We start from the raw sequence: 12,240 nt of genomic DNA on the forward strand, positions 1-12,240 counted from the left end.
ACTTTGTCTGACAGGTTCTATTTAAGTGATCTCTTGATTCAACAAGTCTGGCAGTAATTAGACCTGGGTATGGCTAGTGAAATTAAACTCAGCTTTCCCAAACATGTCATTAACCACAGTTACGTCATAGAGCAATGTAGGTTTCGATATTTTTTCCTTAAATAAAATCATCACTTAAAAACTGCATTTTGTGTTTACTTGGACTATCTTTGTCTAATATTTGTCTAATATTTAAATTTGTTTGATGATCTGAAGCATTTAAGTGTGACAAACATGCAAAAAAAAATAAGAAATCAGGAAGGAGGCAAATACGTCTTCATTTCACTGTGTGTGTGTATATATATATATATATGTATATATATATATATATATATATATATATATATATATATATATATATGGTTTACCTTCAAAATGTTGAATGCCATAATGTCTAATGTTCATTTGGTTGAAAAATAACATCTAAACCCAAAACATTGAATGATCGAAATGTCTAAAATCATTTAATTTAAAAAGCAATGAGATCACTTCTACTATTTTGCAAGGGGGGGGGGCTATGCCCCTCTGCACCCTCCCATATGGGGGGCTGTGCCCCCCACACCCCCCCCTACTTAAATATACCAACTCCGATATCGCACTACAGTGCAGAAATGGGCAAATTCATTAATTTCGACATTGTGAGTTTAGACTAATTTTATTTCAACATTTTGATCATTCAATATAGTGCATTCAACCAATTCATTTTCAGCCATTTAGCATTCAACATTTTGTAAACCTAAATATGTGTATATATATATATATATATATATATATATATATATGTGTGTGTGTGTGTGTGTGTTTATGTTGCATAGTAACGTTGTGATCTTCATGTTTCACTGTTGCAGTCATCACACTTGGGTTATCTGTTTGCAGGTACGCTATTTGGACGATATCTTTATACTATGGACTGGTATGGAAGAAGAGGTCCCTAAATATATAGAATATTTAAATTCAACCACTCATTTTTGGAATTTACGTACCAATACCACAAAAATTCAATTAATTTTTTGGATACTACCATTTCCAAAGAAAAAGAGGGATTTAAATCCTTGGTATATAGAAAGAAGACTTTTTGTAATGCCTACCTACATTTTCAAAGTGAACATCCATTTAGCCAAAAAATTAGTATAGTGAAAGGACAGGCCATTAGGATTGCTAGGATGACGTCCTGTAAAGAGGATTTAGATAAATAATTCAAAATTATTTCTGATATGTTTGTGGAGAGAGGTTATCCATTGGAGCTTTTAGACAATATTCTTCAAGAAATATATGCACAATGGGGTATCAGGTACCATCCTTTGTTAGGTACTCATGTGGAAGAGATATCAGTCACCAGTGTAAATGGTTCAAAACCAGGAAATTTTACTAAAGCTTGTACGTTGCAGTATAATACAAATACCCATTTAGTTCAAGAAGCTCTTAAAAGAAATTGGAATATTTTTAGAACTAAAAAGGAAATTTTGGATAAAGTAGGTAATAGGCCAAAATTTGTAAACAGAGTAGGTTATAATATCAAACCGTTATTGGAGTATAAATTTGACAATATGGGTGAAGACAAGAGGGGTACAAAGCAGTGTGGTATGTGCAAATATTGTCCATATATCATTAAGGAAACTACATTAGTTTTAAACAATAACATTGGGAGTAAAGTTTTGTTTAAAAAGGGCAATTATAATACAAGAGGGGTAGTATATTTGGCTTGGTGCACGACAAGTGGGCATTTTTACGTAGGGAAAACTGAAAGAATGTTAAAAAACAGAATATACGAACACTTAAATGATGTACAAAATCACAAAACTACAAATGCATTATATAGGCTTTCTATTGATTGTGAAAAATTTGATAAATTTGTGTTTGGCATTCTGGAAACAGTACAAATCAACCCTAGAGGTGGAGATTGGAAAAATGTTTTAAAAAAGGAGGAGAGCCAGTGGCAATTTAGACTGGCAGCTATGTTTGCACCAGGCTTAAATGACTATGTATCACTTGTTCCTATGTTACAAGAGAGAGCTAATAATATATAGAAACAATACATAGGACTAACAATGTGTTTTTTAATAGTATCAATTGAAGGTGTATCAATAGATTCTATAGAATATGGACAGAAATTTAATGGGTCTTAATTCAAGAATTTTAAAGTTTATTTTTGTATTTAATTTTATTATTATATTATATTTTTTATTAATCTTCATTAATATATTTCTTAACTAAAGTGAGAGTATATTTATGTATATGATAAATGTTATATAACAAATATTCAACATTAAGTGGTCAATAATTTATAGGATGTATATTAGTAGTGTATATAAGAACGTTTTTAAACGTTATTTTGGTGATATCTTTTTAAATTTAATTAATTAATGATGATGTCACGATTGTTTAGTATATAAATGGAGTTAATTGGTGCTTTTGTTTTATTTCTAAAGAAGTCTCTATTGGAGATGAAAGTGCTAAAATGGATTATTAAAGTGTTTGCATTTTTTTTCGTATTGTGTTTTTCGTCAGTACAAGTTTCTACTACACCAGTACAAGATTTCGGCTATCTTTTTGTTTTAGTACTCAGTTTTTGGTTAAATTGTGGGAATGATAATTGCATCACATTGTTCAGGAGGTGGAGTGAAGTTTAAGGGAATGTTGGAATTCAACAATTTGTGTAATGCTGGACTGATGATAGTAACAACAAGAAAAGATGTGTATTGTATGGTGTATGCAAATGGAAAAAAATGTTAATATGGTTTGGTTTAGTTTCTGTTAAGGTATGTTTGCTTATGTCTTGAGGGATAATTTAATAAAAGTGTTTAAAAAAGATTACCCAAGTTGTAACATGGACACAGCATCATGAGAGAGTATTTCAAGTATGGTATTATAGAGGTCCTGTCCTTCAGTATAAGAGATGTAAGTGCTTAAAATTTGAATAGCTGAGATGCTTTGATACCCTCCTGTTACTGAGCCATATAAGGACATTATTCTTCAGTGCCACATTTGCAATTGTTAGCCCACAAGTTGTTGAATTTAACAGTACCATCAGCTTTTTTAGACACTGGTAGCCAAAGCCCTACTATGATATTGTTTCTTTTCCTATACATTCTGCAGACAGAGTAAATGAGCCAACTCTTGTCAGCCACAGTGATGCTTCAAAGTTATATACACCATGAATTAGGTTTTATTCTAAAAAATAGTTCAGAATATGGCTTAGTAGACCACCACCTCTCAAAATGTGCAATGAAGTTGGCTTTGTGAAACAGAGTAATAAAATCCCTGACTGTGATGCAAATGACCTTGGAATGACTAGTACCTGGGAGCTGGAGGTGCAAGCTTGGTAGGAGTGAGGAGGAGGTTGGAACTGAGCAAACACTATCCACTTACTCATCCTCGGGTAGGAGGTATTTCATTTTAGTGCACCCTGACACCTAGCAGAGGCCAAGCATTACAGAAAAAGCAGTATAAAGGGCCAGGACATGTGCCTCACAGCTTCCACTCATTAATATATTGGCACTGTAGTCAGGGTTAAAGCTATTAGAAATGTACATGTGTCCAAGGGCTGACACTGCAGCACCCACATGGGAATATTAGGCCATGTCAAATCCTTGAAGGCTGCCTAAGTGATGGCCACCTGTGATTAGCTGTCACCACCCAGCATGAAATGAATTGGCCAATCAAGTACAAGAAGACCGGTGGTGGCAGGCAGAAAGATGTAGGGAAAGAATACAAGACATGGAAGCCAGGGAGCTTAAGATGTGAGAGGAGTGTGATGGTGCATTTATGCACCTTTAAATTTATTGTGCTGTGTATATCATCAGTCATTGCCTTCATGACAGATGCAAAGCATGCTTCTAAGCAGTCCACCTTTTAAAGTCCTAAAAAGGTGATTTTGCCTTTCAATTTTTGGATCACTTCAGTCATTTCATTTGGCAGTTTTTCTACATGCTAAGTTATCTGTATCTGGCTTCCATTGTCATTATCTGTCTTGGTAATTTTAGTCTGGATTTTCTTCCATTTCCTCTTGTGTTGTTTCCATAGTATTGTTTTCCAGGCCAGCTAAATTTAGAAACCTGAAAAACATTTTCAGCTAAATGTATATCAAAACCTTGGTTGTACTCCATAAGCTAATACGCTTCTTAAGCAGAAGTACTGCAGTTTGTTTATTCATAGGCTTTTAATTGTGAAACGGAACTTACTCTAATGTGTAGTTAATAGTGTCCCTGTGTTGGCCTTTTGTAGCATACCATCTCTTGTCAGGTTTGTTTAAATCCTAGTATCTTCTTCATGCTTTCCACTGACATTGTTTGTCTTTAGCTGCTGGCCCAGAGGTAATGATTTTTTCCTTCAAGGGGAGAAACATACATGTAGTAGAAAAACAGCTGTTATATTTATCATTAGTGAACTACTTTTCTCTGAATTTCCTTTTTTTTAATATTTTTGTACGGAAATGTACAATACTGGCTAAGAATAGTCTCCATCTGTGATGCTGAACTGATATCCTCAGTTGCCTTCCTATTAGCAAACGTTAAATACTGATAATATTGATATTAAATCAAGGTCCCATGTACCCAAGATTTCGTGGCACTTGTCTGTTATGTGATGAGATGAACTTCCTTAATACTTTATAAACTATTCACTGAAAAAACAATCCTGAGCTGTAAATGAAGATAGCCCATGAATATAGTTACCAGACGGACAGATGAATATGTTTGTGTGTACAGAAATAAGAAGCACATTCATATGCAAGCAGCAGGACAAAACTACCAAGGCATATCTTTTTCTTAATGACTTCTTGCTCTTAACTTTTTTTTTTTTTATAGAAGTTCCAGCTGCCTACAAGAGAACTATGTGCTGCCTGTGAGAAGACTGTTTATCCTATGGAACGTATGGTAGCCAATGAGCAAGTGTTTCATAGATCTTGTTTCCGCTGCTCTCACTGCAGTACCAGACTCAGGTAAGAATTAAAAAAAAAAAAAAAAAAAAAACTATATTCTTTACTCACAGAGCCTTATTCTCCAGATAAATGACTTTCTGACAATACTATGTACTGTAAACTTGTTTTCACCTCTGTGTCATTTCATTATGTTCAACTACACAGCAGAAATCAGTACTTGGGAGTGACTTTGTAATGATGTCACTAGAGCAGAGATTAGAAATGATACTGCATATGTAAATGAGTCCTATATTAACTTTATGGAAAGTGGAAATTCCTCGCAAAACATGTTGCCTTGGAATGATTTTATCTTCCTTTGTCATCACATTCCTTCCTTCGTTAATACCGTTTACTATTGATGCCATGTTCTGCAAGGGCCACAGTCAAGCACTGTGACTACTTACTTTCTCAAGACTGATTTTACTATTCGGTCCTTTATGTACCTGGTTTTCATTGTGTCCCTCACATCCTGAACTACAGATCTGGTTGTTAACTTCCCATCCAACAGTTCCATTGAATGGTTTGTTTCATGGGTCTGGAATCTGACATTGGTAACTCTCTAACTCTTGTTAAAACCTGAATCTGTTGGCTCTTTGGGGTTTAGTGGGAAAACAGGTGATGGACATTATTAGACAAAAACGTGAAGAGGAAGGCAGCATCTGCTTTGCTGGATGTTGTGTTGCAATGATTAGAGGGCACTGTGAAGCTTATGATGGTGCTGCAGTCCATCACATCCAGATGGGGGTTGTTTGCTGCTGATGCCTTTCTCTTCTTAAAGGGCAGCTGTGGTCAGCAGCTGGTGCTGCAGTCCATCACATTCAGAGGGGGGGTTGTTTGCTGCTGATGCCTTGCTCTTCTTAAAGGACAGCTGTGGTCAACAGCTGGTAAGCATATATTTTGCTTTGTATTTTTCTAAGAGTCCTAGTAACCTTTTAGCACTTTAGATTAGGATTTGTGATTAAAGTCATAAAGCTCACTGGTTTACCAGTATTACTGCTGCTAACTAATATTCACTCATAATCCAGTCTTCTGACTCCGTCATCTTCATGCTGGCTGAATTACTGCAAGAATGTACTGTTTTGTTGGCACTTGCTAAGTATGCATGTGTGCTGCACACCACTAAACACAAGACAACAAAAATCACCACCTATATCCTCAAGTAGATCATGGTAAAGCTGTGCACGCAGCCATACTTAACATCATTCTGCAGGTTTCATGTGGACAAACCGAAATTTGCAAATGAAACTTTACCCGGGTATGTAGCAAAAGCCCTTATTTTTTCCCTCCACTGCAGTTTCAGGAAATAAACTTTGATAAGGAGCTTCTTATAAAAGGTCTGATCCATATTAAAAATAAAAAATTGTAAGTTTTTCAGTAACTGAATAACTTCAAGGAACTGTTAACTTATTGAAACCTTTGTGTCACTGCAAGACAACCAAGTAACATCTGGCAGTGTCGCTGGTCAATGACAGATCAGCTGCTAGATCTGTGCATAAGTTTAAAAAAAAAATATATATATATATATATATATATATATATATATATATATATATATATATATATCTCTCATTATGAGTGACGTGAGGACTAGACACTAACCTGCCATAAGTTTATTTAGCTTGTAAAGCCAAGTAAGTTAGTCACTCAACTTGCATAAAGGAAGAATAGTCTGCAAAAATCCTGCAGAGGGTGTTTACATGGTAAGTTATGTAATAAGTTCATAGGTACTTACCAGGCTATTGATCTGTGAGGATCTTAAGAAGCCTAATCTTACATTTCCATGGTAGTTTTAGCCCTTATATTTTGTGTACAAATAACCCAGCAATAGGCAGGACAAGAACATGTTAAAGCATTTGCATGTTGCTACCCTCTGTGAGGTACAGGGGTGGCAAACCAGAAGGGCTGAATTTGCTGTTGAAATTATGTTTGAACAGAGTAAGAGAAGTCCATGGAGAGCCTGGATTCTAAGCATCACATTTTCTTCAGTAAGATGGGAAACAAAAAAAATGCAAAGTAGACTTCTGTTATCTGGGAAATATGATGTATGCCTAGTGAGAGAAGGCATCCCAAAAGACCAGCTACCCCAACTGCGACATTTTGTGGCAAACAAGTCAAAATGTCAGTTCTGTCCATCTACATCACAGATCATTGTGCAAACAGTAGGTAATGATACAGACATGTTAACAGTGTTTTTATTTTTAGTTTCTGACCAGCATTTTGCATTAATTGAGGTTGACCATGCATCCTGACCCTGCTATGCTTGATGCATGAGAAGGAATAAGAATTGAGCTTATCTAGAACAGGAAAGTTTCACAGGCCATGGCTAAATGTAATTAAACTCACAACTTCGAATTTTTGACAAATTCTGCAGTATGAGTAGTGGGTTTACACAGCCTTTACTGTGTTTGTGAAAGAAAGGCAATCTTTATCACATTTAGATGGCTAGTGACATTAACATAGCAAAAACAGCAAATATATTGGGGGAAGAAAGGACCTTGAATGTAGTGAATCTTGTAAACTTGACTCTGTAGACTTCCTAGTGTTGAGGACACAGTAAGATATAAGCCAGTTTGTCTGCCAAGTCCTTTTATATTTTATTTTAAGGTCTCTGCTGCAGGGGTAGTTTAGGAGCTGTGAATGGCAGAGGTGAGTATGTCACAGGCTTCTGGCAGAGGAGGTCATGTAAGTACTTGTATATACAGTGCCACTGTGTATCTGTTGTATAGCATGTACATGCTGGAGTACAGAAGCCACAAGAAAACATGTTTGTAATGGTCATTTACTGACATGAAACAAAAAAGGCTGAGCTACATGGAGCTGCTGAAGTTTGGATAAAGACCCCAAAGTGAATGCCCAGCTACCATGTGGGAGGGGTAACTTTGGGTTATCAGGAAGCTTTCCCATGCCAGAAACATAAGCATAGCCCAAACCAAAAGTGGGAATAGTCAGTGTTTCTGAAGTAATGAAACATATTATGTGAATGTGACAGTATGTAGGAGGGTTAACCGACAGTAGTAAATTCAAAGCAATTTACACACCTTGCTTTAATTCCGTTGGGTAAAAAGGTAGTATTACCCCTAAGTTATCTTATTAACATAAAAGCATTCTGGTATTAATTGGATTAGGTTTTCCTTCTCCCCCTCATTACACACGTAATCTATTTTAGGGTCATAGGGTAGGTATTTCTGCTGACATTTAGTGGGCTCAGAGGATAGAAGCGCATCCTGAACAGCATGCTACCCCACTGCAAGGGGACACATACATACACGCAGGTCGTTTAGCAGATTGTCATTTCAGCTACCAGGCCACCCCCTCAAAAACATATGCAGACACAGGAAGGATGTGCCCCTCTGCCCAAAAGGCACCATAGTAAGAAACAAATTGAGGAACCAAGTGCTGTGAGCCATCTGTTATATAATTTAAAAATGTCAAAGTGTTATAAAATTACTAATGTGCAGGAAAGTCCCCAGGAATAGATGGTATTCCTGTGAAAGTTTGGAAGGTAGGAGGGGAAAAACTGATAAAGATCTGGAAGGCTCTGTTTAACAACATTTTTAAGAGGAAGAGAAGTACCATCATCCTGAAAGAAAGCTGTGGTGGTTGTAATACCTAAAGAGGGTAAAGACTCAAAGGATCCAGCTTCATAAAAGCCCATTTCAATCCTAAATTATGATTGCAAATTGCTTATGTGTATAATGACTAAACGAATTGCAAATATTACGGCAGAATTGATAGATATGTATCGGTGTGTTTTTGTGGAGGGGACACAAACATGTAACAACATTAACAGAACACTGATGACCCAGAGGAAAGCAGAATGCAAGAAAATACCATTGTTATTGGTGGGCCTTGATGCAGAGAAAGAATTCAACAGAGTAAACTGGGATTTTATGAGTAGGGCAATGGAAGCATTTGCATTCCCTGATAAAATTATAATGTTGATTAGGAGGATATATGAGAGGAGATCAAAGACAAAAATTAAAGTGGTTTGGTTCCTCTCTGATAAGTTCTGTTTGAGCAGAAGAACCAGGCAGGGGGGTGTCCTCTTTTCCCTTTGTTGTTTACGTTACATTTAGAACCATTGGCATAGAAAATAAGGGAGTCAGAAATTCAAGGATGTAATTGGTATGGTAGTCAAGAAAAGCAAGCTTTATTTGCAGATATTATTTTGTACGCCATACCTGGTGGTGTAAACCTTGGCTCAAGATGATTGTCACTGCTAAAACAAAGGCTGTAAACTATGTATCCACACATGAATTAGTTCAGCAATATCTGTATTTATGGGGACATGATAAAATGAAGTACGTAGGAGTATGGATTAAAAAGGATTCTGTTATGCTAGCTAAGGATAGGTGGGAAGCGACTAAACAAAAGATCATACAAAAACTGAGAAATGGAAGTTCTGTTTTATGGAAATGGATAGCAAGATACAAGCAGTTAAAATGTTTTTAGTCATTGTAGTTTTATACACAGGTCATGCGCATGTTTATCAACCAGAGGAGAAGCTGTGGCTAGCAATTAATAAAGGAGCTGATTAATTTTTTCTGGGAGGGGAAGACGGCAGGAGTAAAGTGGGATAAGCTGATTCTTCCAGTAGAACAAGGCAGATTGAGATTACCTGATTTGAAAGGGTATTTCAGAGCTACACGGTTAAGGCTGCTGTACATAGCACAAGCAGAAAACTAATTCAAAGTGGAAAGGGATGATGATGAAATGGGGGTAGCTCAAGAAACAAGGAGAGACTGGGATTTTGGATACAGATCCTTAAGGAGAATCACAATAACCATGCATAATATATTCATAACATAGCAGAAGGTATAATAAGAGCTAAGCCAACATATGAATGAAGAAAGGAGATTCTGCTGATGGGGATGACTGCAATTAGGAATACAGACAATAGACAAGTGGGCTGAAATTTAGTGAAAAAACTGGCAAGGGAACCAAGGTATTGGGAGCAGATAATTAGAGAGGGAAAGGTAATAGAATGGGAAGAGACCAGTAATTTATTTGGACTTGTCAGGCTAGAGATTGCCTTCCTTATCAAGGATTGATATCAGAATGTAGGCAACGAGAAAAAATAGGGGGATCCTAGGTGAAAGACAAGCACCGGTACAGTGTTTAAAAGAATTAGAACAGAAGCTGCTGTTAAAATGGGATAATTATTACAGCATATAAAATCAATGAATGGAGGTTAGAAAGGATTGGAAAGAAAGATTGGGTAAGCAATTAACAAAGAAACAATGGGGGAATATATGTATGTCTTCCAAATATGCAGCAAAGTCTAGATTTAGGATATTTGCTTGGAACGGTTTACGTAGGTATTTTTATACCACAAGTAGAATTATTCCTCAGGTAAACGGCAAATGTTGGAGGTGTGATGGTTATTGGGAACATATGTTCTGTGAGTGTAATGAGTCAGCAGATTTAAAAAATTCCTTGCAGAGAGTACTCATCAGAAATAGTGGGTGAGCAATTTCATATAACTAAGGAAATATTTTTTTCTTTGAGCTGTGATTCAGAATCGGAACTGCCTAGACATGGGTAAGGCCTTACTGAGTCTAAGTATGGTGGCTGCCAAAAAAGCAATTACTAGAAAATGGAAATCAAACTCTAAATCAACTGTATTAGAAGCAGTGAATATAGTAAGAGAGATAAACCAATTGGAAATTGGATCTTTAGAAAAGGATAGGAGCAAATTACATAAAAAATGAGAATTTTGGGGGGTAATATATGCAAAATAAGATTTTGGAGGAAGAATGAGATTTAAAAGAAGCCAGGATTTTAATGAGCTTTGTAATGTTTGACTTACAGTGGCTGGATAGATTATAACTGATGTATAATGTTTGCATTTAAAATATAAAAAAAAAAAACAAGTAATCTCCGTGTTATCCCCAAAGTCTCAAAACAGCCCACTAAAGTGCAGTGGGTCCAAAAACAAAACAGTGTAAGAAACTTCACTGTATAGTAATCAGATCAGACAATAGTAGTAGAAGTAGCGAACGTAAATGATTTTTACATGCAAAATGTATATGTATATATTTATATATATTTTTTTGATTGCCAAATGAACTAAAGGTTGATATATTTCCAGTCATTTAGTATATTGTCTTGGGTAAAATCACAGACTTAATAATCTACTTAATAATTTGGTTAAATAAGAGGTACCACATCATTATAAATTTTATTTAAAGTACATAAGGGTTATATATTATTATGACTGCTACTAGGTAGGGCAGGACCAGCTCTGATCTGATTAATATACAGTGATTAACTAGAAATATATGGACTGAAAGTCTTTCACACAGAGAAGTTTCTTACACTGTTTCATTTAAAATATATAAATGCATGATTGCCTATGTTGTTGTTGTTTGTCTTTCAGCTTTTCCCGGTAAGGGGTCGCCACAGCGGAACTCCGGTCCGCTAATGATTGGCAGTAGATTTTTACGAAACACCGAGGTGCCAGCTCGACGCCCATTTGCCTATGTCATAATTGATAATTTAATAAATGTAAAGATATTTTTGCTTAAAAATAGTGTAATAAAATTAATGTAAAATTACAGGTTCAAAGTAGCTGGAAATACCCAATGTTCCTTGGGTTGTATAGGCGGCAGGGTTGTACCACAACAAAAAGGTTCAAAAACACTGTCCTAAATTAACATTTGCAAGTGCAGCATATTCCCGGAGTAGGTCTCTTTCAGATGTATTTTAAGTTTTCCCTAAATTGTGTGAATAAGGTTTCTTTCTGGATGTTTGTTTGCAGATGTCTTCAGTTGGCTGGAGCTATATTAGAGACCCCCAATAACTCACTGAAACTCAGGTCATTGCAGAAGAAGGGGTGTGTCCATGTCTGCACATTGGTCGAACAAAGGGAATCTAATTTTTAGATTATTAAGGGTAGGGTGGTAATTGCAGTGTAGGAGTTTGAACATAGTATGGGTAGTAGAAGGGGTGCTTGGGTAGGAACACAGTTGTTTTGCCTTCTTCAGCATTGTGCTGTGTTTTTTGCTTTGCTTTGTTTTGTGTTGGACTCGCACTGTGATTCTCACACAAGTTTAAGATGAAAATGGTGAGGGCATATCCCAGCCTTGGGACCCTAACATGCTCTGAAGGCTTGTGTGATTATGTGGTTTGTTGGAGTAGTGAGCTTTGAGTCATTTACTCACTTTACCTGTAAGGAACATGAATGAGACGTGTTTTGAAAGTGAGGCTGGGGTGTAGGGAGAGTGGGTATTGGTGTGGTTACCTGTTCAGTTTTTATATTGTCCAGGTTTTTGAGAGGTGAG

At 36.3% G+C, this 12,240-nt stretch overlaps 1 protein-coding gene across 4 annotated transcripts in view; it reads left to right on the top strand.

The window, feature by feature from the left end:
- LIMA1 (LIM domain and actin binding 1) overlaps window positions 1-12,240 on the top strand; it is a 1,567,671-nt gene that overhangs the window by 1,520,754 nt on the left and 34,677 nt on the right. For all 4 annotated transcript variants that reach the window (XM_044083484.1, XM_044083485.1, XM_044083482.1 and 1 more), the window contains one exon: window positions 4,845-4,978. In XM_044083484.1, coding sequence (XP_043939419.1) covers window positions 4,845-4,978 — 134 coding nt within the window. The remainder of the gene's footprint in view (window positions 1-4,844; window positions 4,979-12,240) is intronic.

The sequence above is a fragment of the Protopterus annectens genome, chromosome 9.part0 (genome assembly GCF_019279795.1).
Source record: "Protopterus annectens isolate FY-2018-M chromosome 9.part0, PAN1.0, whole genome shotgun sequence".
Classification (NCBI taxonomy): domain Eukaryota; kingdom Metazoa; phylum Chordata; order Ceratodontiformes; family Protopteridae; genus Protopterus; species Protopterus annectens.